Here is a 27162-nt window from a genome sequence, read left to right on the forward strand (position 1 = left end):
GCATGGTCACAGAGTTGCATACACAGAGTACTATAACAGAACCCTAAGAGTGACATATTAATCCAAAATGACTCTTTATTGCTCCTGTAAGGCCTCCTGTTGAGGGGGGGTTGAGGGTGGAGGGGTATCTGTAAGGTCGGATATTTATGCATCTGTTGCAAGATGCAATATTAAGGCTGGGACACTTTCTGTTCAGATATTGAAGATAAAATGAAGTGATACCTCAGTTATTACATTATTGGCTCAGTTATTACATTTTCAAAGTTTTTTTTTAATGCAAGGCCAATAACGTAATAACCGGCCAATAACGTAATACGTTATTACGTTATTGGCCAAAAGTTATTACGTTATTGGCTCAGCTACTTTATTACATTATTGGCAGTTTATTACGTTATTGGTTTTATTACATTTAAATTATTACGTTATTGGCCGTTATTACGTTATCGGTTGCTACACACCTGACTTGACCCATAACATCGCTCTCCCCTCTGACCTCAGGTCAGTCCCCGGCCTTCAGCGGGCGCTCTGGGAAGCAGCTGAAGCGCCCCCACAGCAGCCAGCGGGGCATGCTGATCGACGAGTGGGCCCGCGTGGTCAAGAGCCTCAGCGTGTCGTCCTCCGTCAACCAGGCCTCGCGCCTCATCGATGGCAGCGACCTCTGCTGGCAGTCCTCCGGATCACAGGGCAAGGTGAGGCACGCAGGCACACACGCAGGCACACACGCAGGCACACACGCAGGCACACACACACACACACACACAGGCGCACACACACAGGCGCACTCACACACTCACACACACACACACAGGCACACACAGTCACACACAGGCGCACACACACACACACAAGCACACAAAGGCACACAGGCACACACAGGCACACACAAGCACACACACACACACACACACACACAGGGGCACACACAAGCACACACAGGCACACACATTCTCTTCATGGACACAGAGAGAAGAACAGCCAAGGAGGAAGAGCAATTATATTTAACAGCTCCCGAGTATTTAAAATTCTCCATGCTCCATAAACATCGAATTACTTTTAAGAATTGAAAATATTGAGTGAGAGGTGATAATGGGGAGGTGACACCAGTTATCCTCTGGGATACACTCAAAGCAGTTATGATGGGTAGAATTATTGCCATTACTTCTTCGCTGAAAAAAATTAGAAGACAAAAGTTACAAGACCTTGAGACCAAATTAAAGCATACAAAGGGTTCACAGTGTTACTTTAGATGAAAAGGAGAAACAAGAAATTAAAGAGATTAAGCTTTGAAAAGTTCTACAAAAAACTCTATTCTCAGCAACATATTGATAATTCTCCTCATATTGATGCATTTTTGGCCTCACTTGACTTTCCCTCGATTTCTGAAGAACAAAATGTACGATTAGCATCAGAAATAACAACTGAGGAATTAAACGCAGCCATCTCTAGGTTGAAAGCGAATCGTTCATGTGGCCCAGATGGCTTTAGTGCGGAATGGTACAAATCCCTGCGAGAGCAGTTAGTCCCAAGACTACTAGACACATTTAACTGGGTCCTAAAGAAAAATAAAATTCCTCCCTCCTGGAAAGAAGCAACAATTTCACTAATCCCCAAGGAAGGGAAAGACAAGCTTGAGTGTGGCAGTTTTCGCCCTATTAGTGTACTATAAATTATTTACATCAATACTGGCACATAGAGTAGACAAGATTCTACCTAATTTAATACATGCAGACCAGACTGGTTTTATAAGGGAAAGGCAAACAAAAGACAATTTGAGAAGAACCCTTCACATTATTAATCACATCATACAAAATGGCACAGAGGCAATGCTTATAAGTCTAGATGCAGAAAAGGCCTTCGATTCTGTCAGATGGACTTTTCTCTATAAAGTATTAGAAAAGTTTGGCTTTCATAAATCTATCATTGACACATTTCAAGCCCTTTATGACAGTCCTTCTGCCAGGATTAAAGTTAATGGTGCCCTTTCAAAGGCATTCACCTTGGAACGTGGAACAAGACAGGGATGTCCAGCCTCACCCCTGCTTTTTGCATTATTTATTGAACCTCTCAGCCAATGGATACGACAGAATTGTGAAATTAAAGGATTAAATATACATTTTGAGGAACACAAACTAGCATTATTCGCTGATGATGTATTAGTCTACCTAACACAGCCTACTCTGACATTCCTTAAACTAATGACTGTTTTAGAAAAATATGGTGCTCTATCAGGATATAAACTAAATGTTCAAAAGACACAAGTGCTTACTTTTAATTATGATCCACCTAGTTCCTTGAGAGAGAAGTACCAACTGACATGGGAGGCAGATCATATACGATACCTTGATCTCCCAAAAGATATTTCAAAACTCTCCACCTTGAATTACGGGCCATTAAACAATAACATTAAATCTGACATACAGAGATGGAGCCTCATTCCATTCTTAAGCCATCATTTCAGAGTAGAATCTATAAAAATGAATGTGCTGCCGAGATTGTTATACCTTTTCCAAAGTCTCCCAGTGGAAATACCCATGAAACAATTTATCGAATGGGATAAAATGATATCAAGATTTCTGTGGCAAAGTAAGAAACCTAGGATTAGGTATACAACTCTCCAGTTACACAAAGATTGTGGTGGACTAGGCCTTCCTTGTCTGCGTGACTAACTATGCAGCCCAATTAAGACCTCTGGTATGCTGGTGCAATATGGAATCAGATCAATGCCTTAAACATTTTGTAATCTGTAATATAGATTTTGTATCTGTGAAACCATCTACACTTTCAAAACCTATCTACAGATACGGATTTCAAATACGAAATGTATCTACACTTTCAAAAACTATCTACACTTACAAAAACTATCTTCACTTTCAAAATCTATCTGCAGATATGGATTTCAGTTACGGATTTCAGTTACGCATTACGGATACGGAGACGGATACGGATTTCAAGTACGAGTTACGGATTTCTGTTACGAATTACAAAATCTTTTTGGCACTGTCTTTACTTCCTTTCTAAAGAGCCAATCAGCGCTTTTGGCAGATTTTCTAAAGCGCCAATCAACACATTGTATCCTGTACTGACTAGCCAATCAGCGGCGCTAGCTTGCTGGTAACTGGGAAAGTTGAGTGAAACGGTGTATGCAGCAGTCATGGATCAGAGACCGAGAAATGGCACAAGTAAGAAGTCCTATATTTGGAGTTGTTAATAAAGTCATTGTAAAACGCACAATCATAGTCAGTGGTTTTCACTCCACACTTCGTTAAACCTGTTTCAAAGATCCTTGTTGTTGTATGGAAGATATTAGGATCTGCTTTGGTAGCTAACGAAAGCCAACGTGAGCATTTTCGTGACCGATCTCCTATTCACATTTAATTAAGTTAACAATGAACAGTATTCATATGACCCATTATCACGATGAGAACATTTAGCAGACAGACTGCTATTGTCTTGTTCTCCAGACACATGCAAAGTGATGGTGGGGGTATACCGTTAAGTGCATATGCATCCTCAACAGCTGGATAATGACCAGCCTGATTTCAAAACCACCTAGTAATGTCATTTTCGTTTCTTTTCATGGCACTTTGGGGTAGGCTATTTGTAACCCTTTTCTGAAGTCCTTGAAAACGTTTTATTGTGTATTTTGTGTGGAAGCGAGTTTTCTTGCGTCTCAGTGGAAGAGATATATGAGACCAATTTCTTAGTTACAATGCGTTCTGCAGCCAAGCGATCTCTGAATCGCCAGAGCCTAAGATTAACTAAATAGTACAGGTGTTCATCAGCCCTTTGGGCCAGACATAAGGCATGCTTGTTTAACTTCCCCCACGGTGTTCGTACACCGAATTGTATTCAAACCGTGCGGGGGAGACCCCAGATCTCTCCCTAGGCAGAGCGGTGGCAGATTTAGGTTATAACTATTGAATAATGAGCGGGCCAGCAGCAGTTGCCAGCAAGCTAGCGCTGATTGGCTAGTCAGTAGAGGATACAATGTGTTGATTGGCGCTTTAGAAAATCTGCCAAAAGCGCTGATTGGCTCTTTAGAAAGGCAGTAAAGACAGTGCCAAAAAGATTTTGTAATTCGTAACAGAAATCCGTATCCCTATCCGTAATGCGTAACTGAAATCCGTATCTGCAAATAGATTTTGAAAGTGAAGATAGTTTTTGAAAGTGTAAATAGTTTTTGAAAGTGTAGATAGTTTTTGAAAGTGTAGATACATTTCTTATTTGAAATCTGTATCTGTAAATACATTTTGAAAGTGAAGATAGGTTTTGAAAGTGTAGATGGTTTCACAGATACTAAATCTATGTTACATATACAAAATCTATATTACAGATTACAAAATATTTATGGCATTGATCTGATTCCATAGTGCAACCCATCATATTCTGCGAGATGGAAAGATATAGAGAGCAATATGTCCCATCAGATTCCTTTAGCAGCTGTTATGGCAGACAATAGATTAATGAACAACATGATAGTTAAAAACAACCCCTGGATTAACACCACTTTGAAAACATGGCAGAAGACAATAAAACTCTGTGATTTGGAAAATACACTAAAAATACTAAGATGGTGTGCTTTTGACACAGATTTCTCTCCTAATAGTCTGGACTCCAGATTTAAGACTTGGATCAATGGGGGGCTTACGACTTACTACAGCTTTGTAAATAAAGGAACGCTTAAGAGCTTTGAATTGTTGCAACAATAGCATGGACTACAACGCCAAGATTTCTATAGGTATCTCCAGGTTAGACACTACTTTCAGGTAAATATAACCAGAGCAATAGAAGAGCAAAAGACAGGTATTTTGGAAGTGCTCAAAGGAGCAATCAATTATTCAATATGCAAGAAGATTGTGTCTAGAATATATCAAGGGTTGCGCCAAGCCAGTCCAGACAACACTCTATATATTAAGGAGAAATGGGAAAAGGAAGGTGGTCTTTTAATATCTGAAGAAGATTGGGAATGCTTATGCAGACTACAATGGAGAACAACATCCTCAAATACTTGGCGAGAATATAGCTGGAAAAATTTGTCCAGATTTTTTATAACACCACTACAACAACGGACCCAGATACCTAGTACAGCCTGCTGGAGGGCCTGTGGAGCAAATGAGGCCAATCATTTTCATATCTTCTGGGATTGCCCAGTACTAACTTCATACTGGCGAGACATACACTTCCACTTGGAAGCAATCTTTAAAGTTATCATCCCATGTAGGTTTGACACTTTATACATAGGAAACATCTCATTTGACTCATGGGATTACAGAGATAAAATGTAGTTACTTATACTTCAGGTGGCAAGCAAAAAAGCAATCTCAAGAAGGTGGTTAAGACAAGACTCTCCTACCATAGGGCGAATGGTTGGAGGTGGTTCATGTTATATATAAAATGGAAAAGTTAACCTACTCCCTCCGAATTCAGACTGACACATTCTCTAGGATATGGTCTAAATGGACTGGGTATATTGAACATATAGGCTTAAAATCAGATTTTGTCTGAAGCATTCTTTTTTTTTTTTGCTGTATTTGTATATACAGCCGCGGAAAAAATTAAGAGACCACTTCAAAATTATCAGTTTCTCTGGTTTTACTATTTATTGGTATGTGTTAAAGTAAAATGTACATTTCTGTTTTATTCTATAACCTACTGGCAACATTCCTACCAAATTTCAAATAAAAATATTGTCATTTAGATCATTTATTTGCAGAAAAATGACAATTGGTCAAAATAGCAAAAAAGATGCAGTGTCTTCAGATCTCGAATAATGCAAAGAAAACAAGCTCATATTCATTTTTAAACTACACAATACTAATGCTTTAACTTAGGAAGAGTTCAGAAATCAATATTTGGTGGAATAACCTTGATTTAAAATCACAACTTTCATGTGTCTTGGCATGCTCTCCACCAGTCTTTCACATTGCCGTCGGGTGACTTTATGCTACTCCTGGTGCAATAATTCAAGCAGCTCGGCTTCTTTTCATGGCTTGTGACCATCCATCTTCCTCTTGATCACATTTCAGAGGTTTTTTTATGGGATTCAGGTCTCGAAATTGGGCTGGCAATGACAGGGTCCTGATCTGGTGGTACTCCATCCACACCTTTACTGGCCTGGCTGTGTGGCATGGAGCATTGCCCTGCTGGAAAAAACACTTCTCAGAGTTGGGGAACATTGTCAGAGCAAAAGGAAGCAAGTTTTTCTTCCGGGACAACGTTGTACTTTGCCTGGCTGAGGTTTGTAAAAGACCATAAGGATTGAGCCAAAGCTGACTGGAGGTCCCTAAGTTCGTCTTCTCTGATGAGTCCAATTTTCAGCTTTGCCCAACACATGGTCGTCTGATGGTTAGACTGAGACCTGGAGAGGCCTACAAGCCACAGAGTCTTGCACCTACTGTGAAATTGGACTCATTAGAGAAGACGAACTTAGGGACCTCCAGTCAGCTTTGGTTCAATCCTTATGGTCTTTTACAAACCTCAGCCAGGCAAAGTACAACGTTGTAAATAGTAAAACCAGAGAAACTGATAATTTTGAAGTGGTCTCTTAATTTTTTCCGCGGCTGTATCTATATATACAGTATATGCTTGTCCTTTTTTATTATTATTTAATCTCTCAGAGAGGCATAGTGAAACTCCCCCTTGTCTGAACTGTTCTTATTGTTAAAATAAAAAAAATAAAAAAAATCCTTGTAGTTATATTTTTGTATTTGGTTTTCTTTCCTTTTTATTGTGTTTTGTTTTCCCTATATATCAGGCACCTGTAAATCATAAGAGAAACTATGTAAAAGGAAAAATATCCTACGATGTTTGAAACCTGTTGGCCTCAATAAAGATACAATTTTAAAAAAGAGACTGTTGTTGCAGCAAAAGGGGTCTCTACACACTATTTGTGAATGGGGGCTGATTACTAATGCAAGCAGAATATTTCAGTTTTTAGTTTGTGTCAAGTTTTCACAAAGAAACATGTGAAAGTATATTTTGTAAACAAGAAAATGGAGATGTCTTTCAGGAGGGTTGACTACTTGTGCAAGCCACTGTGTCCAACCCAGTAAGCTTTGAGGGCCCGAAGTGATACATTTCTTAAATTCTTTTAGTTTTATATGCCTTTTAACCCTAGATTATTTCATAAAAGCAGTAAATCACACATGACATGAAGGTGACCAGTGACCGTTGCTGATGCTGGGGTGTGTGCTTGGTGTCCGTTGCTGATGATGTGGTGTGTGCTGATGCTGTGGTGTCTGGTGCTAAAGCTGTGGTGTGTGCTGATGCTGGTGTCTGGTGCTGATGCTGTGGTGTGTGCTGATGCTGGTGTCTGGTGATGATGCTGTGGTGTGTGCTGATGCTGGTGTCTGGTGCTGATGCTGTGGTGTGTGCTGATGCTGGTGCTGATGTGTGTGTGCTTGGTGTCTGGTGCTGATGCTGCAGTGTCTGGTGCTGATGCTGTGGTGTGTGCTGATGGTGGGGTGTGTGCTGTGGTGTGTGCTTGGTGTCTGGTGCTGATGCTGCGGTGTCTGGTGCTGATGCTGTGGTGTGTGTGCTTGGTGTCTGGTGCTGATGCAGGGGTGTGTGCTGATGGTGGGGTGTGTGCTGTGGTGTGTGCTTGGTGTCTGGTGCTGATGCTGTGGTGTGTGCTTGGTGTCGCCCTCCAGCACTGGATCCGACTGGAGCTGTTCCCTGACGTGCTGGTGCACAGGCTCAAGATGACGGTGGACCCTGCCGACAGCAGCTACATGCCCTCCCTCGTTGTCGTCTCCGGTGAGCGCTCCTAACACACACCTGTGTGTGTGTGCGTGTGTGCGTGTGTGTGTGTGTGTGTGTGTGTCCTACATTTACATGAGTTGGTTCACTGTCCTGTGCTGCTGTTCTCCCAGGTGGCAGCTCGTTGAATAACCTGATCGAGCTGAAGACCATCAACATCAACTCCACTGACACCACCGTTGCACTGCTCAACGACTGCACTGAGGTGAGGCCTGGAGATAATGTGTCTATCATACTTATGCGCTCTGAAACACATCAGTATCCAGAGACAGTCACAACGCAGACAGACATGATAACTTTATATCTATCTATCGATCGATCATGTTATAAATTATACAATATTACTACTATAAGTATGAATGCCAAATATCATTCACTGCTACTGGTAGGGCCAATGATTTTCCGTTTAAAAAAATGCATTTTCAGTATCACTTTTGGTGAATTCTGTTTCAGCTCATTTTGTTCACCCTGAGGTAGATTGATGGCTTAAAATGAGTGAATAATACGTGCCCTTCTTAGATTGTTGTTTGCCAGCCATCAACAGAACAGAAAACTTAAAAAAAAAAATTTTAAAGAGATTGGGAAGACGAGCAAATGAATGTGAATGAATGTGGCTGTAGCAAGGTGTGTGTGTGTGTGTGTGTGTGTGTGTGTGTCAACCGTTGAAAAGGTGGGCGTGGCCGGAGCAGAGTTCAGTGCAGACATGACATTTCCTGACTGCTTTTGGTCTTCAATTAATGTTTGTTCATCGTTGCGATCGTTGTTGTGTTTATTTGAAAAAAATTCAGTCTTACAGGGTAAATTAAAGGGGGTTTTGGGTGATTTGGATGCACAAAATGATGTTTCCGTTTGAAATGTTGCAATTCCGTTTCAAATGGTTCATTCCACGAATTCTGTCCGTTTTCCGTTATCGCGGAAAATCATTGGCCCTATACTGGATTGCTGTAAGTCACAGTATAATAGATATGAATGGCACTGATTATGAGAACGTCGTGTGTCAGGTGTTGCTTTGGTAGTATGAAGACAGAAACTGCCACCATGCTAGTTGGGTTTATCAGTTTAGGTCCAAATTCAGTGCAGTGTTTCCAGGTGTTGACTGTGTGTGTGTGTGTGTGTGTGTCTGTTTCTGTGTGCGTGTGTGAACATGTGTGTGTGTGTAGTTCCACAGGTACATAGAGATAGCCATAAAGCAGTGCCGGAGCTCTGGGATCGACTGTAAGATCCACGGCCTGGCCATTGTGGGGCGCATCCGTGCGGAGGACGAGGACCTGGCCACCGTTCCCTTCCTGGCGTCTGACAACGAAGAAGAGGAGGATGACAAGACGGCCACTGGGAGGTGTGTGTGTGTGTGTGTGTGTGTGTGTGTGTGTGTGTGTGTGTGTGTGTGTGTGTGTGTGTGTGTGTGTGTGTGTGTGTGTGTAGGTGTATCTGCATCTGCGTGTGTCTCTTGCACACCTGTGTGTTTGTGTGTGTGTGTGTGTGTGTGTGTGTGTTCACTCACTGTAACATTGTATCTGTCTCTTTGTGTGTCTGCTGATAGCTGCTTATGGTACATGTCTGGCAGCTCTGACAGTAGTGTGCCAGCCAGGAGGAGTTCCATTATAATGCAAATCAGGTTGAGTGGATGAAAGTCTTCGGTCTGACGATGGAGAGGGAGAGAGGGTGTGTTGAGTGTGTGTGTGTCTCTGATTGTCATCAGTCAATACACTACCACGCACACACACAATCCGAGAGACTCTCACAGCCTCTTAATCAGGGCAGATCAGAGAGGCTTTAGGCCGTGTCGTGCTGGGACGCATCTGAGGAACATCTCTAGCCTCAGCTGGATTAACGTCCCCCCTGGTGATTCACTCCTGATACACACACATACACACACACACACACACCGACCTCACACACCACACACACACACACACACACACACACACACACCACACACACACACACACACACACACACACACACACACACACACACACACACACACACACACAGACACCATTGTGGTCTTGGCCAGGCCATTACAGCGGTGTCATTGCGCCGATACCGGGTCAAGTGGAGGCTTTCTGCTCACAGCGGCACAGGTCAGTCCAATAGGCCAGCGGCTAAAATTAGCATCAGTTCTCATTAGTAGTCCACTGGAGCTTTGAGACAGAGAGGGAGAAATGCAAAGAGATGGAGGGAGAGAAGGGTGAAGAGACAGAAAGCGAGAGTGAAGGAAAAAAGGGGCAAGGGGAGGAAGAGATGGAGTGGAATAAATGGTTTTGGAATGAGAGGCGGCAGGATCAGGAGGCCCCCCTCTCCGAACCCTCGGCTGTCTTCCTCATTATGCTCTCTTTCATAAGCCCTTCTGACCTGTCTGCCCCTCCTCTCCTCGTCTCTCCTCCTCCTTCTTCAGTCTGGCCAGGAAAAGGTCATCGTGCCTGGAGTCGGCCGCCACCATCAGGACCAAAGTGTTTGTGTGGGGCCTCAACGATAAGGACCAGCTCGGAGGGCTCAAAGGGTCAAAGGTGAGTTCTGGGCTGTGGGTGTGTGCGTGGTTGATTCTGATCTGGCTGTGAAGACTGTGAGGCCATGCTTTGGGTTTTTATGGACCTCAACTGCTTAATCTGGCAGCCAATTAGAAGGTTTTTTCATCAAAACATTTCTGTGTATTATCTGACCAAACCTTCATACCAGAATGTGTTCAACAGTGGATACAGATACTCTGCAGAGTCAGATGAATTTGATCATTTTTGTGATTTAAACAGAACTTGCTGTGAGATGTAAGCCAATGACAACAACAGAGGGGGAAAAAAAACATAATCACAAAACAAGAAGAAATAAATGTGTGGAGGAGACATGAGAGTCTATACATTTTTTGGTTTATTTTTGACCAAACAAAAAGGATTCAGAAGCAAGTCCATTTCTAGCTTAAAGACATTTTTGTTTTTGTTTTTTGTTTTTGATTGCAAATTAAGACAAATTCTAAAGGGTAGTTCACAGGGTTCTCATAATAAAAGAGAAGGGGAATGCAATAGTAGGGGAATGCAATGCGATAATTCAAAAAGATGATTATTTAAGTCATTAAGAAATGTTTTTGTCTTCTCACACTCAAAAAAAAGATGCAACATTTGTTTAATCTGTGTTGTAATAAAAGTAACAAGCAGAGCTTATGTCAGTATATTAAGTTATATTGACATTGACTGGATAAAGTTTATTTAGAATTTTGAATTGAACCTCCTTTAACTTATTTGTGATACAGTATTTCAGCCAAACGAAAGGTGGACAGGAGTTTTCAAGAGAGGTGGGAGGCAGAATATATTTTATCGATGTAAAGGGCAAACCTGTTTGTGTTGTGTGCGGACTGCGGAGCCGATGTGGCTGTAAAAGCAGTGTCACAGCAGACTGTGTACGTAAAAGCCAAAAATGACAAAGTGACGCTGCTGTGAAGGCAAGCGTTATTGTAGTAGCGGAGATCGCTTGCCCTTTAGATCGCTAAAGCAGCCCGACCCTTTACCGAGAGACAATTTGTAAAGAACTGCATGATAAAAGTTTGCAACATCGTGTGCCCATCGTATCATATAAATGTGAGCCTGAGCCTTTTTGAATGTGAGCCTGAGCAGAAACACCGTTGCTGATTGTGAATGTTGCCACCAATCTGCAGCTGATGGGAAACAGCTGATGGGAAAGGGACAAGATTTTGGCCCTCTGTGTATTGGGGTTTGACACCCCTGGTGAGGTGTATTTTATGAGACTGGTGTGCCAGACTGATTTGGGACTGATCCTTTATTTTGAACACTATGGTGGACACCAGACTTTGTGTGACACCTCCACGCAATCGACTGAATGTTAACAGCACCAAAAACTGGTAATTATCTCACCCAACCCAACAGCAGATCCGTTATCTTTCTGGCCCTTGTGAGGACGGTATAAACAATAATGCACAATTGTGCCCACATTTATTTGTTTTGGCTCCCCTGCCTGAGGACGGAGCCAGTGGACCAGACAGAATTGGCCGGCGGTATCCGTACGAAAACAAAAAAAGCTGCTTGATGAAAAACTGAGCTGTCCAACTCCTTTTTGTGTTGGAACACACAAATAAGCTGAATGCAGGAAAGGATGAATAGATGTTGACAGCGTGTTCATTTGTTCTGTCCCTTCCCTATCCTGTATCCTGTTTTGTGTTGTCCTTTATGCTCCTTGTTGTTGTTCTCCTTCCGTGGCCAACTCGCTCCCATGTTGCTCCTTCCAGATCAAAGTCCCGTCCTTCTCTGAGACGCTCTCCGCTCTGAACGTGGTGCAGGTGGCCGGAGGCTCCAAAAGCCTGTTTGCTGGTGAGTGTGATCATCACAACACACACACACACACACGTCAACACACACACTCTCTGCATGTTATATTCAGAAATTGATTCTTTAGAGACTTGTTTTTAATATGCGTCATTGTGATGTGTAACACTGATACGCTGCACGCCAAAACTTAACATTGACATGAAATATAATGAAACATTGAACAGACCTGAACAGTGTCGTAGTAGGTAGCAGCAGTAGTAGTGGTAGTGGTAGTGGTAGTAGTGAGTAGTAGTAGTACGATGACTGAGTATTGACTGGGTGTTGATGTGTTGCAGTGACTGCGGAGGGGAAGGTGTATGCGTGCGGCGAGGCCACCAATGGCAGACTGGGCCTGGGCCTCTCCAGCGGGACCATCCCCATCCCAAGGCAGATTACGGCCCTCAGCAACTACGTGGTCAAGAAGGTGGCAGTGCACTCAGGTGGGCATTGCCAATGCAGACGCGTCTACTAACACAGACGCCTGACTAGTGCCCTGTTGCTTTGGCAGTACTGGCTTGCTGGACTGTTGAAGAAAATGCACATTTGCCAGCATTTTCCTTTTTCTTAACGTGTGTGTGTGTGTGTGTGTGTGTGTGTGTGTGTGTGTGTGTGTGTGTGTGTGTGTGTGTGTGTGTGTGTGTGTGTGTGTGTGTGTGTGTGTGTGTAGGTGGGCGTCATGCCATGGCTCTGACAGTGGATGGAAAGGTGTTCTCCTGGGGTGAAGGAGACGATGGCAAACTGGGCCACTTCAGTAGGATGTAAGATCACACCTTTACTTGCTCAATCAATCTACCTCTTATTCTTTCCTTCTCTACCTTTCTCTCTCTCTCTCTCTCTCTTTACCCCTCTCTCTTTCTCTCCATCCTTACTCCTCTCTCACTTTTTCCCTGCCTCTTTCCCTCAGGAACTGTGATAAGCCTCGTCTGATCGAGGCCCTGAAGACCAAGCGTATCCGGGACATTGCCTGCGGCAGCTCCCACAGCGCGGCCATCACCTCCAGTGGGGAGCTGTACAGCTGGGGCCTGGGAGAGTACGGCCGCCTGGGCCACGGGGACAACACCACCCAGCTCAGGCCCAAACTGGTAAGCACCTCTCTGCCTAGTAACACCACTACTCTCTGTGCCCCACTCTGCCCAGTAGGACCAGAACTGTGTGCCACTCTGCCCAGTAACACCAGTGCTGTGTGCCAGCCTGCCCAGTAACACCACTACTCTCTGTGCCCCACTCTGCACAGTAACCCCAGTGCTCTGTGTGCCACTCTGTCCAGTAACACCAGTACTTTGTGTGCACCACTCTGCCCTTAAAACCCAGTACTGTGTGCCACTCTGCCCAGTAACACCAGTACTGTGTGTGCCACTCTGCCCAGTAACACCAGTACTGTGTGTGCCACTCTGCCCTTTAAAACCAGTACTGTGCCCCACTCTGCCCAGTAACACCAGTACTGTGTGCCCCACTCTGCCCAGTATCACCAGTACTGTGTGTGCCACTCTGCCCTTTAAAACCAGTACTGTGTGCCCCACTCTGCCCAGTAACACCAGTACTGTGTGCCCATCTCTGCCCAGTAACACCAGTACTGTGTGCCCAGCTCTGCCCAGTAACACCAGTACTGTGTGCCCCACTCTGCCCAGTATCACCAGTACTGTGTGTGCCACTCTGCCCTTTAAAACCAGTACTGTGTGCCCCACTCTGCCCAGTAACACCAGTACTGTGTGCCCAGCTCTGCCCAGTAACACCAGTACTGTGTGCCCAGCTCTGCCCAGTAACACCAGTACTGTGTGCCCCACTCTGCCCAGTAACACTAGCGATCTGTGGGGAAATCTACAGTACCAATTTGCTACAGTGCATAGATATTTGATCTATGTGTTATCAATCAATACTAACTCTTTGTCTGTCTGCGTTTATATGAACTGGCATAACTATAAATACTAAATGTTATCCTTCAGTGTACAGACAGATACATGATCAGTATTTACAGGTGAAGGTTGAGGGTGTTTACACATTAAGTAGAAAGATTGTGCATTCTTTTTCTGTGCAGGTGAAGGTGCTACTGGGCCATCGTGTGGTTCAGGTGGCGTGTGGAAGTCGGGATGCTCAGACCCTCGCCCTTACCGATGAAGGTACAGTCATTGTCCTACTTTATCCATCATCTCTGCTTCTGGTTATAATCTTACATAACAACAACGTGTGTGTGTGTGTGTGTGTGTGTGTGTGTGTGTGTGTGTGTGTGTGTGTGTGTGTGTGTGTGTGTGTGTGTTTGTGTTTGTGTTTGTGTGTGTGTCCACAGGCCTGGTGTTCTCCTGGGGCGATGGAGACTTTGGGAAGCTAGGCAGAGGGGGCAGCGAAGGCTGCAACATCCCCCAGAATATCGAGAGGCTGAACGGACAGGGCGTGTGTCAGATCGAGTGTGGAGCCCAGTTCTCCCTCGCCCTCACCAAGTCAGGAGTCGTCTGGACATGGTAAATAAAACCTCTTGAGTAGATCAGTGAGGTATGACCTAATTTCTGTTCAGAGCCCAATGCTTGATACAGTTAGATACAAGTACAAAATGATGGCAAGACAAAATTAAATATTTGAAAAAATAATCTAGAAAATAAAATATATGTTTGCATGTAGAATGTGTCATTCTAAAAATGTCATCCCAGGTATATTGAATTCAATTTAAAAAGCATCTTTTAAAATCTTGTGTGTCTGTGTCTCTCTCTGACCAGGGGTAAGGGAGACTACTTCAGGCTGGGCCATGGCACTGACGTCCACGTGCGAAAGCCCCAGATGGTTGAAGGTCTGAGGGGGAAGAAGATTGTCCACGTGGCCGTGGGGGCGCTGCACTGCCTGGCCGTCACAGAAACCGGACAGGTAAACAAACCTACGCATTCAGACAAGGTGCGTTGGTTTTTGGTTTGCAGTCATTGTTTTGATTTGCCAAGGTAACGAGGCATCTCTGGGAGTGGCTGACTGACTGTTACGGGTATTACTGTTACACAACATGAAGAAATAAATCATGACCTTTGCTGGTTCTCATAAAACACTACGCCAAATTGCTGTGGACTTTTGGTTGCCCCTCTTGAGTTTGTGCGGTCACAAGCTTAAGCATGTTAGCCCACGATGTTGAGCAGCTTTCCGGCCTCTCCTGCAGGTGTTCGCGTGGGGGGACAACGACCACGGCCAGCAGGGGAACGGCACCACCACGGTCAACCGTAAGCCCACGCTGGTGCAGGGCCTGGAGGGCCAGAAGATCACGCGCGTGGCCTGCGGCTCCTCACACAGCGTGTCCTGGACCACCGTGGACGTCACCACGCCCTCCGTGCACGAGCCTGTGCTCTTCCAGACGGCCAGAGACTCGCTAGGAGCGTCATACCTGGGTGAGAGAGGTAGACATCAGTCACTGAGAGGGTTTTTACGAAGGGACACAGTTTTGCTGTTTCTGTTTCGATCCAGTTCAACATGACCTTATGGCTTCTGTTTGGAAAGGACTTGTGTGTGTCCGTGTATTTTGTGTGAGTGTGTGTGTGTGTGTGTGTGTGTGTGTGTGTGTGTGTTCGTGCACCCGAGTGTGTGTGTTCGTGCATGCGAGTGTGTGTGTGTGTGTGTGTGTGACTGTGCTGTGACCTGAACTTGTTAGAGAAATCACTGCCTGATCTTTTTCCAGCTCTTTGAACATGACCTTATGACTTCTATTTGGCAAGAACTCCTCACAGCATATGTGTTCGTGGTGTGTGTGTGTGTGTATGTGTGTGTGTACAGTCTGACTGAATTCCTCTTTCTCCCCCTCTTCACACACACACACACACACACACACACACACACAGGTGTGGCATCAGACAGCGACCCATCGGGTGCCAGCAACAAGCTGAGCGGTCCAGGCAGCGTGAAGAGCAATCGGCCCTCGCTGGCCAAGATCCTGCTCTCGCTGGACGGCAACCTGGCCAAGCAGCAGGCCCTCTCTCACGTGCTCTCCGCCCTGCAGATCATGTATGCCAGGTAGGCCACAGAAAACAGCACCTGACCACCACACACACACACACACACACACACACACACACACACACACACACACACCTCAGGCAGCCAGGCCTGTTTCAGCTCAAGCCACATGAGCAATTACCTACCCCTGGGGTTGAGATAGGACTAGTGCCCTTTTTGCTCCCCTGAGCAGTGTGTGTGTGTGTGTGTGCGCGTGTGTGCGTGTGTGCATGTGTGTTTGTGTGTGTTTATCGTCTCTCAGGGATGCAGTGGTCGGTGCCTTGATGCCCGCCTGCATGATGCCGGTGGAGTGCCCGTCCAGCTCGCCCGTGCCTCCCTCTGACATGTCATCGGCCTCCAGCCCGTCCGACTCCGAGGGTCCCCCACTGCCCCCTGAGGTAGAAGAGCGCGTCAGCCCCAACCCCTGGCAGGACAAGAGGACAGACGTAAGGGAAGGGAAGAGGAGAGGGGGGTGGGGGGTGGTGGTGGTGGTATCTGGACGCTTGGCAACATTGATGAGCTTTGTTGCTTAGTAAATCTTATCCCAATTGTAGTATTTAAAGTATTTGAACATACAGAAATATTAAATGCACTCATTTATCTTCATCAAAAATCCAAATATCCATATTTCTTTTTTTAGTTGGTTAGTTTTTCGCCCAGAAATGTAACATTGGCCAGTGTGTAAGTGTAAGAGGGGGAGAGGAATGGATTTAAAGAGAGAGAAGGCCTTCAGATGAAGTGTACCACACTTGTGTGATCCTCTGACCAATGCTATGGGTTGTTGTTGTCAGGTGACCTCCTCTGAGGACGCGGTCACCCCCTCGTCTGCCGTCACCCCCTCTGCCGCGTCGGCCTCCTGCCGTCCGTTTATCCCCGTGACTGATGACCCCGGGGCCGCGACCATTATCGCCGAGACCATGACCAAAACCAAAGAGGTCGGAGCACACAGGAGCTTTGTTGTTTACTATAGTACAGATATAGATATGTGGTGTGACTGTTTTGTAGTAATAAAAGAGTTAACGGTTAGCTTATGAGTTAAGGTAATAATAAACTTGCTTTGTTCTTGAGTCATTGTGATTCTAATGTGTTTGTGTGTTTGTGTGTGTGTGTGTGTGTGTGTGTTTGTGTGTGTGTGTGTCCGTGTGTGTGTGTGACCGTCCGTGTGTGTGAGTGTGTGTGTTTGTGTGTGTCCCTGTATGTGTGTCCTCAGGACTCTGAGAGCCAGAGTAAAGTTGTGGGCCCAGAGCCTCAGTACCTGGACGAGTTCACCAGTCTGTTGGTGCCAGACGACACACGTGTGCTGGTGGACCTGCTGAAGCTGGCCGTGTCTGTGCGTGCCGGGGACCGGGGCCGGGAGGTGCTCTCCGCCGTGCTGTCGGGCATGGGCACCGCCTACCCACAGGTGTGTGGCGCTGGCTTTCAGTCCAGTGGGCATGTTTCACATTCTGTACTTTTTTTCTTCTTTTGTCCTTCATTTCTTTTTCTTTCTTTCTTTCTTTCTTTCTTTCATTTTCTCTTTTTGGGTCTCTGCCTTTTCTCCTTCCTTGTCTCATTATTTCTAGTTGTCGATGTATAGTTTCTGTTATTTTTGTCTTTCTTTATTGTGCCTTTCTTTTTCACTTATGCCTTTCTTGATCCTTCCTTATCTTTCCCTTTCCCTCTCACCAGTGTTCTTTTAATACTTAATATAGTATGTACTTATGCGCTGTGCTTACAGTTTGTGTGTGTCTGTGTCTGTGTCTGTGTCTGTGTCTGTGTGTTGAACTGCAGGTGGCAGATATGCTGCTGGAGTTGTGTGTGACGGAGTTGGAGGATGTGGCCACTGACTCCCAGAGCGGCCGTCTGTCCTCCCAGCCCGTGGTGGTGGAGAGCAGTCACCCCTACACCGACGACACCTCCACCAGTGGCACCGTCAAGATCCCAGGTCACACACACACACACACACACACACACACACACACACACACACACACACACACACAAACACACACGCATTCCAAACACACACATGCATACCAAACACACACACGTACATTGAAACACACACACACACACACATGTACATTCTCACACACACACACACACACACACACATATACATTCAAACTCTGCACTCTCACATGCACAAATCAAAAACAACAATGTACTCTCTAGGATTCAAGCACATTCTCTGGTGGATCAAGGGTTTCTATTAAACAACCATGAACGTTAACCCCAACATTTATGATGATGGTGTCTCCTGCATTTCATTGCACACTGCACAAAGTCACTTGTCTTTCTTCAGTAATGAACACCAATGAAGCATGTGTGGTTACGTGGCCTTTACTTGATTGTCTCTGTATCTGTAGGTGCTGAGGGGTTGAGGGTGGAGTTCGACAGACAGTGCTCCACAGAGAGAAGACACGACCCTCTAACCATTATGGATGGAGCCAATAGGATCGTCTCAGTCCGGTCAGGTGACGGCAGCCATCTTTGGTCTTTACCCCAGGGTTTTTGACAAGGGTTTGAATGTGACTGGGAAACCTTTTAGAAGTGTGTGTGTGTGTGTGTGTGTGTGTGTGTGTGTGTGTGTGTGTGTGTGTGTGTGTGTGTGTGTGTGTGTGTGTGTGTGTGTGTGTGTGTGTGTGTGTGTGTGTGTGTGTGTGTGTGGTTAACGCTAACGCTACTGTGTCCTCTGTGGATGTATGTGCCCCAGGACGTGAGTGGTCTGACTGGTCCAGCGAGCTGCGTATCCCAGGGGACGAGCTGAAGTGGAAGTTCACCAGTGACGGCTCGGTCAACGGATGGGGCTGGCGCTTCACCGTTTATCCCATCATGCCTGCAGCTGGTAGGACACACACTTGAGTGTGCACAAAACAAACTCACACACTCTCTCTCTCTATCTCTCTCTCTGTCTGTCTCTCTCTCTCTCTGTGTCTCTCTCACTTGTTCCTCTCTCTTTATCTCCCTCTCTCTCTTTATCTCCCCGCAGAAGACACACCCATGCAGAGACAGTCATGTGCCTAACTGTCAATACATATTTTCTGAACCTCCACCATCTCCCGCTCACAAACCTGTTTGCTCCCAGGTCCTAAAGACCTGCTGTCCGACCGCTGCATCCTATCCTGCCCCTCCATGGACCTGGTCACCTGCCTGCTGGACTTCCGCCTCAACTTCACCTCCAACCGGAGCATCGTGCCGCGGCTGGCCGCCTCCCTGGCTGCCTGTGCGCAGCTCAGCGCCCTGGGTGAGTGTTGAGCCCAGTGCCCTGGGTGAGTGTGGAGCCCAGTGCCCTGGGTGAGTGTGGGGCTCCTTGGTAAGTGTGGGGCTCAGTGCCCTGGGTGAGTGTGGTGCCACGGCGAGGCTTAACCGAAACAGGTTTACACCCTCACCACCCCATTCCAACGTCCTCCGCTCTTGGGATTTACACGCATCGCATTACAGCAAAACTTTAAGCTCTGGGGCTTAGACTTCAGATCATGTGACTTCCCCCCCCTCTAAAGGTGGACAACTGAGTTATTGTAGATTAGCTAATACAGAACAAGCGAATACATAGATGCAGCTCAAAGAGATCCACACCAAAAAAGACGTCCCAGTCGCTCTGTGTAGGACATTAATATGAGTGGCTGTATGAGTAGTTACATGGTTTTGTGTACTGATATACATTAACATGAGTAGTTGTGCGAGTAGTTACATGGTTCAGTGTAGTACTCTACATTAACATGAGTAGTTACATGGTTCAGTGTAGTACTCTACATTAACATGAGTAGTAACATGGTTCAGTGTAGTAATCTACATTAACATGAGTAGTTACATGGTTCAGTGTAGTACTCTACATTAACATGAGTAGTTACATGGTTCAGTGTAGTGCTCTACATTAACATGAGTAGTTACATGGTTCTGTGTAGTACGCTACATTAGCATGAGTAGTTACATGGTTCAGTGTAGTAATCTACATTAACATGAGTAGTTACATGGTTCAGTGTAGTAATCTACATTAACATGAGTAGTTACATGGTTCTGTGTAGTAATCTACATTAACATGAGTAGTTACATGGTTCAGTGTAGTACTCTACATTAACATGAGTAGTTACATGGTTCAGTGTAGTGCTCTACATTAACATGAGTAGTTACATGGTTCTGTGTAGTACGCTACATTAACATGAGTAGTTACATGGTTCTATGTAGTACGCTACATTAACATGAGTAGTTACATGGTTCTGTGTACTGATATATACATTAACATGAGTAGTCGTACGAGTGGTTACATGGCGTCTGCATCTCCGTAATGAACTGCGTGTCTCTCTCTCCAGCCGCTGGTCACCGGATGTGGGCCCTGCAGAGGCTCCGTAAGCTGCTGACCACGGAGTACGGCCAGTCCATCAACATCAACCGGCTGCTCGGGGACAGCGAGGGAGAGGCTCGCCCTATGGTCAGTTCCCCTCTCCAGCCCTGACAGGAGCTCAGGGATGTTGTTGTTTATGCGTTTATTTGAAAAGGGACAGTGTACATTGATAAACATTTCCCAGTAAATGTAAATGCACCGGGATTAGCCTAGTGAGCTAGTTTTCATCCGTTGTCCCTTGGCATGGCATGACAGATTGATATGGAAATAAAAGAAAGAAAGAAAGAAATAATAATACAAAATTATATAATTAAAAGAAATAATAAAAAAATAAAATACAAAAAATGTGCTCATGGCTCGAGTCAGAGGGCCTTGTGATGTTTTGAGGTCCACATCATTTGTGTACTCATTTTATCTGGAATTGTTTTGGGTTGCAAGGTACACATATCCATTCATAATCCCAATGGGTAAAAGTGTAATCTGTGACTACTGAAGCTACTGCTAATTCTTCTTCTCCCTGATGTGTCTGTGACAGAGTTTTACAGGCAGTGCGCTGGCCGCCCTTGTGAAGGGCCTTCCTGAGGCTCTGCAGCGGCAGTATGAGTATGAGGACCCCGTCGTTAGAGGAGGGAAACAGCTGCTCCACAGTCCTTTCTTCAAGGTGTGTGTGTGTGTGTGTGTGTGTGTGTGTGTGTGTGTGTGTGTTCTGTATCTCCTTTCTTGAGGGTATAAAGTAGAAGTGGCCATTTGTATGTGAAGTTGCATATTCTAAGGGTGTGTGTGTCTGTGTCTATTTTCGTTTTTGTTTTATCGCAAATCTTTTCCCGTCGTGTGTGTGTGTGTGCGTGTGCGTGTGTCTGTGTCTGTGTGTGTGTGTGTGCATGTGCATGTGCGTGTGTGTGTGTGTGTGTGTAGGTGCTTGTGGCCCTGGCCTGTGACCTGGAGCTGGACACTCTGCCCTGCTGTGCGGAGACACACAAGTGGGCGTGGTTCCGCCGCTACTGCACCGCCTCCAGAGTAGCCGTGGCCCTGGACAAGAGGACCCCTCTGCCACGCCCCTTCCTCGACGAGGTAGATGCCGCTTTAAAAATTAGAAATTAAAAAATGTAATTGATTGAATTTTTACTTACATAGAGATAAAAACATGAATGTCCTACCATTCAACCCTAGGAGGATGGCAGTTTTCTAACATTATCATATACTATATAGTCTGATTCATTACATGTCATGCTCTGAACTACCACTAGGTGTCTAAGAAGGTCCGTGAGCTGATGGCGGACCATGAGAGCATGAACAACCTCCACGAGAACCACGACATGTTCAAGAGAGAGCAGGACGAACAACTGGTCCAGTGGATGAACAGGTAGTGTGTGTGTGTGTGTGTGTGTGTGTGTGTGTGTGTGTGTGTGTGTGTGTGTGTGTGTGTGTGTGTGTGTGTGTGTGTGTGTGTGTGTGTGTGTGTGTGTGTGTGTGTGTGTGTGTGTGTGTGTGTGTGTGTGTGTGTGTGTGTGTGTGTGTGTGTGTGTGTGTGTCCAGTGGATGAACAGGTAGGGTCATGTTCAGGAGAGAGCAGGACGAACAGCTGGTCCAGTGGATGAACTGGGAGGGGGTGTGTGTGTGTGTGTGTGTGTGTGACCAGTGGATGAACAGGTAGGGTCCTCAATAGCCCACACTGACTGTTCCACTGGTTATGGGTTTACTGTGGGTTTAAACCTCTAACAGGCAGCAAAACAGTAAAAGTGTCCTCTTACTGAAGACAGTAGATGTAAACACCCTACAGGTCTCCTCATCCTACTCTGGTGATGTAAACAAATAGGTTTTTATCCTCTAACTGAGATAAACCTACTCTGGTGCTGTAAATAAACAGGTTTTAATCCTCTAGCTGAGAGAAATACTGCTTATGATGGTTGAAGATTCATGTTAGTAAAGTAAATATCCTATAGGTCTCATCTTACTACTCTGGTGCTGTAAATAAACAGGTTTTAATCCTCTAACTGAGAGAAATACTGCTTATGATGGTTGAAGATTCATGTTAGTAAAGTAAATATCCTATTGGTCTCATCTTACTACTCTGGTGCTGTAAATAAACAGGTTTTAATCCTCTAACTGAGAGAAATACTGCTTATGATGGTTGAAGATTCATGTTAGTAAAGTAAATATCCTATAGGTCTCATCTTACTACTCTGGTGCTGTAAATAAACAGGTTTTTTTCCTCTAACTGAGAGAAATACTGCTTATATGATGGTTGAAGATTCATGTTAGTGGAGTACAACCCTACAGTTCCCCTCTGCATGCTCTGTTGATGGTGTGTGTCACGACCACATGATGTCCTTCACCACAGGCGCCCGGACGACTGGACGCTCTCGGCGGGGGGTAGCGGCACCATCTACGGCTGGGGCCACAACCACCGCGGGCAGCTGGGGGGCATCGAGGGGGCGAAGGTGAAGGTGCCCTCCCCCACCGAGGCGCTGGCCACCCTGCGGCCCGTGCAGCTCATCGGGGGCGAGCAGACCCTGTTTGCCGTCACCGCCGACGGCAAGGTGGGCGCGGAGAAAACACACGCGACGTACATCGTCACACAGAGAACACACACACCGTACAGAGACACACAGAGAACACACACACTGTACAGAGAACACACACAGAGAACACACACCGTACAGAACACACACAGAGAGCACACACAACGTACAGAGACACACAGAGAACACACACAACGTACAAAAACACACACACCGTACAGAACACACACAACGTACAGAACACACACAACGTACAGAACACACAGAGAACACACACACTTACAGAGACACACAGAGAACACACACACGTACAGAGAACACACACACCGTACAGAACACACACACCGTACTAGGGATGGGACGATTCACTGGTTCGCATCGATGCACCGGCATAAAAGCTCACGATGCGATTGCCCGGATCAAAAAAGTGTGCACCGGATACAATGTGGAATGAATCGCGATGCATCGTTTCTAACATTTTTGCATCGGTACAATCTGAATATAAGACCAATAATTTTATATTTAGATAGATTCTTCCTCTCTAACTGTTTCTTAAGCGCGCTTTCACTTCCACTGCTGTCAATGGCCGATTCTCGTGAAGTCTATAATTTTCTAAAATCTCTCTCTGCCTGCAATACCGCTCTCTGCCTCTACGCAACTTAATTAAGTGCAACTTCGGTGCTCTCACAGGCAAAGACAGTGGGATAAATTACTGTTAACGGTGTTTTTTGACTGGAAGTCTCCAGAAATCTGTTACCTTATTGAACGAAATTAAAAAGAGTGAACGTGCCGTTCAGAGTCACCAGAATGAACACGTTCACAGTATCGTTCATCAGGCAGTAATACAGTAGCCTACGTTCAGTTCACGTTCACCAACATTATGAACGAGTTCAGACACAACTCTGGCGATTGATCCACGTTTCAAAAAACCTGACCTTCTTGGAAGACCACGGCACCAAGACAAGATGTTCATTAAGATAATAGCAGAGGCGGTGATGATAGAGGAAGAGGTAGGATTATACTCCATATACCGTAGCTAAACTCTCTATTTGTTACTTGAATTTACCTGTATCTTCCTTAAATTGGAAAAGGAAATCTAGCAGCTAGTCTCCATTATACTGATTTTTGTCAGGGCCAGGCAGATGAAACAGAATTTGACAGGAGCCCACACAAAAAGGAAGAGGGAGGTTTGTTCTGATAGGAACTGTGCCAAAAGTTATAAAACAATGCTTTCAGCCTTGGCAAAGAGCAACCTGTCCATCCCAGCAACAAGTGTTCCCTCTGAAAGAGTGTTCAGCACAACTGGTGACATAGTTACAGCACAGCACAGTTTGCTTTGTTTCATCCTGATCATGTGGATCAACTCATATTCCTAAAGAAAAACCTTAAAATAGGACAAATTAGTTAAATTTAGTGTGTGAGGCAGTTGATCCACTGGTTTAGGATGGAGAAAACTGTGTTGTGACTGGCAGGTATAGTAAAAAAAAAAATGACATTCAGAGACCACTAACACACACATACACACATAGGTACATGTTATACTTTGTCAGAGACCTTGTTAATGATTTGTTGTATGACAAATAAATGAATCATTATGTACCATATTAAATTGCATAGAATTATATTATTTTGCATCGCATCTCGTTAAATCGCATCGTGTCGAATCGCACTGCATCGCATCGTATCGTATCGCATTAGTAGCTGCTTTTATGTATCTTGAATGTATCGGATCGTTGGCAGTGCATCGAGATGTGTATTGCATCGTCCTCAGTGATGAGATGCACATCCCTACACCGTACAGAACACACACACAGAGAACACACACAACGTACAGAGACACACAGAGAACACACACAACGTACAACACACACACACAGAGAACACACACACTGTACAGAGACACACAGAGAACACACACACCGTACAGAGACACACAGAGAACACACACACCGTACAGAGAACACACACAGAGAACACACACACCGTTCAGAGACACACAGAGAACACACACACCGTACAGAGACACACAGAGAACACACACACCGTACAGAGACACACAGAGAACACACACACCGTACAGAGACACACAGAGAACACACACACCGTACAGAGAACACACACAGAGAACACACACACCGTACAGAGACACACAGAGAACACACACACCGTACAGAGACACACAGAGAACACACACACCGTACAGAGACACACAGAGGACACACAGAGAACACACACACCGTACAGAGACACACAGAGAACACACACAACGTACAAAAACACACACATGAATAGAGACCCGCTGGCATGGCGTCATGAGATGCTTAACCGAGGGGACGTGGGGTTTGGTAGAGGCTGGACATTGTCCCAAACATAAACTCTCTCTCACACACACACACACACACACACACACACACACACACACACACACACACACACACACGTGTCATTTGTCATTGGGGAGGGAACTTGATTTTGATTATTTTAGTGCATTTTTTGCATTAGAACACACAATAGTTAAGATTCCTTGAGGAAGGAGACATTGATGCTGCCTGTCAGCACTCTTCTGAGAGAGGGAGGGAGGGAGAGGGAGGGAGGGAGAGAGAGAGAGGGAGAGAGAGGGAGCGAGAGAGAGAGAGAGAGAGAGAGAGAGAGTGTGTAACTTTATGTTCGTGATAATATCAGGCCTTTACCATACCCCATGTCCTCTCAGTTATGCAACAGGTTCCTCCAACAGGGACTGCAGGCCAGGACGAAGGGGGGACGTATTATTGCTGTAATGAAATCATGATGTGTATAGGTCAAAGTGTGTGTGTGTGTGTAACCCCTCCATGTTCTCCCTTAGCTCTACGCCACTGGCTACGGCGCAGGTGGTCGTCTGGGCATTGGGGGCACTGAGTCGGTTTCCACGCCAACCCTGCTGGAGTCCATCCAGCACGTCTTCATCCGCAAGGTGGCGGTCAACTCTGGGGGCAAGCACTGCCTGGCGCTCTCCTCCGAGGGGGAGGTGTACTCCTGGGGCGAGGCTGAGGACGGCAAGCTGGGCCACGGCAACAGGAGGTGGGCATACTGCCCGCACTGGGTACATGTATACAGGGAGAGCACCAGCAGGAGGGGGTAGGAGGGGTGGTTCTCAGCAAAGAGCACGGCTCCATGTGTGTCATCTGTGTGGCAGTGCCAGGGATCGGACAACAAAATAGAATTTTTCCCTTCATGTGAAACTGGTGCAACATGAATTAGACTATAAACCATGAAAAATGTGACCTGTAAAAAAATCAAAATATATATATATATACATAAACTTTCCTAGGTGACCCTTTTCATTGGCTATATATTTGCTTTTTGAGTCTGACAGCATGTACTATAAGGGTTATTTGAAGGCAAGGACGGTACATAACACTGGATTTGCATGTATATTGATTGAATGTAGCAGTACTTATAGCAATCTGCAGGTGTCCCCATTGCCCATGCTGGTATTCCCATTCAAGGGAATGTGATTTGCAAGTGATTTGATGGCTGGAGGCTGGGTTTGATTGATTTATTTCCTTCTTTGTCTCCCTCTCCCCTCCCTCCCTCTCTCTCTCTCTGTCTGTCCCTCTCTCACTCTTTCCCCTCTCTCTCTGTCTCTCTCCCTCCCTCCCTCCCTCCCTCTCTCTTTCTATCTCCTTCCCTCTCTGTCCGTCCCTCCCTCCCTCTCTCTCTCTCCCTCCCTCCCTCTTTCTCTCCTTCTCTCCCTCCCTCCCTCTGTCGCTTGTGTAGTCCATGTGACCGGCCCCGTGTGATTGAGTCTCTGCGGGGGGTGGAGGTGGTGGACATTGCTGCTGGAGGGGCCCACAGCGCCTGCATCACGGCCAGCGGAGAGCTCTACACCTGGGGCAAGGGCCGCTACGGCCGCCTGGGGCACGGAGACAGCGAGGACCAGCTCAAACCCAAACTGGTGTGTGTCTGTGTGTGTCTGTGTGTGTCTGTGTGTGTCTGTGTGTGTGTGTCTCTGTCTGTCTGTCTGTCTGTCTGTCTGTCTGTCTGTGTGATCACTTATTCATATAAATATGCATACAGATATTCACCCATGCCCACACAACCACACCATGTTCTGTTATGGAGAGGTATATTTGAGCAGGCTTGTACACACTTGACTGGAGGGCAGTGACTGTGAAGTTGTGTGCATGAAAATGTCTTTGTAAGGTGTGTATGTTAGTGTGTGCACAGGTGTTCTGTGTGTACAGGTGTCTCTGTAGTCTTGTAAGTAGGGAGGAGAAGGTGGTATTTTCTGCCTGAGCTGTGGCCT

At 45.7% G+C, this 27162-nt stretch overlaps 1 protein-coding gene across 1 annotated transcript in view; it reads left to right on the top strand.

Moving 5' to 3' along the window:
• herc2 (HECT and RLD domain containing E3 ubiquitin protein ligase 2) overlaps positions 1 to 27162 on the top strand; it is a 117619-nt gene that overhangs the window by 71834 nt on the left and 18623 nt on the right. The window contains 28 exon segments of the mRNA XM_080832568.1: positions 499 to 689; positions 7650 to 7755; positions 7872 to 7963; positions 8919 to 9094; positions 10157 to 10268; positions 11993 to 12074; positions 12368 to 12511; positions 12739 to 12829; positions 12976 to 13153; positions 14107 to 14188; positions 14356 to 14527; positions 14780 to 14924; positions 15205 to 15430; positions 15878 to 16049; positions 16294 to 16477; positions 16823 to 16966; positions 17242 to 17433; positions 17802 to 17955; positions 18380 to 18487; positions 18727 to 18858; positions 19099 to 19257; positions 20324 to 20442; positions 20891 to 21016; positions 21271 to 21426; positions 21603 to 21718; positions 22697 to 22895; positions 25720 to 25934; positions 26634 to 26811. Coding sequence (XP_080688694.1) covers positions 499 to 689; positions 7650 to 7755; positions 7872 to 7963; positions 8919 to 9094; positions 10157 to 10268; positions 11993 to 12074; positions 12368 to 12511; positions 12739 to 12829; positions 12976 to 13153; positions 14107 to 14188; positions 14356 to 14527; positions 14780 to 14924; positions 15205 to 15430; positions 15878 to 16049; positions 16294 to 16477; positions 16823 to 16966; positions 17242 to 17433; positions 17802 to 17955; positions 18380 to 18487; positions 18727 to 18858; positions 19099 to 19257; positions 20324 to 20442; positions 20891 to 21016; positions 21271 to 21426; positions 21603 to 21718; positions 22697 to 22895; positions 25720 to 25934; positions 26634 to 26811 — 4151 coding nt within the window.

Source organism: Sprattus sprattus (genome assembly GCF_963457725.1).
Source record: "Sprattus sprattus genome assembly, chromosome: 2".
Taxonomy (NCBI): Eukaryota; Metazoa; Chordata; class Actinopteri; order Clupeiformes; family Clupeidae; genus Sprattus; species Sprattus sprattus.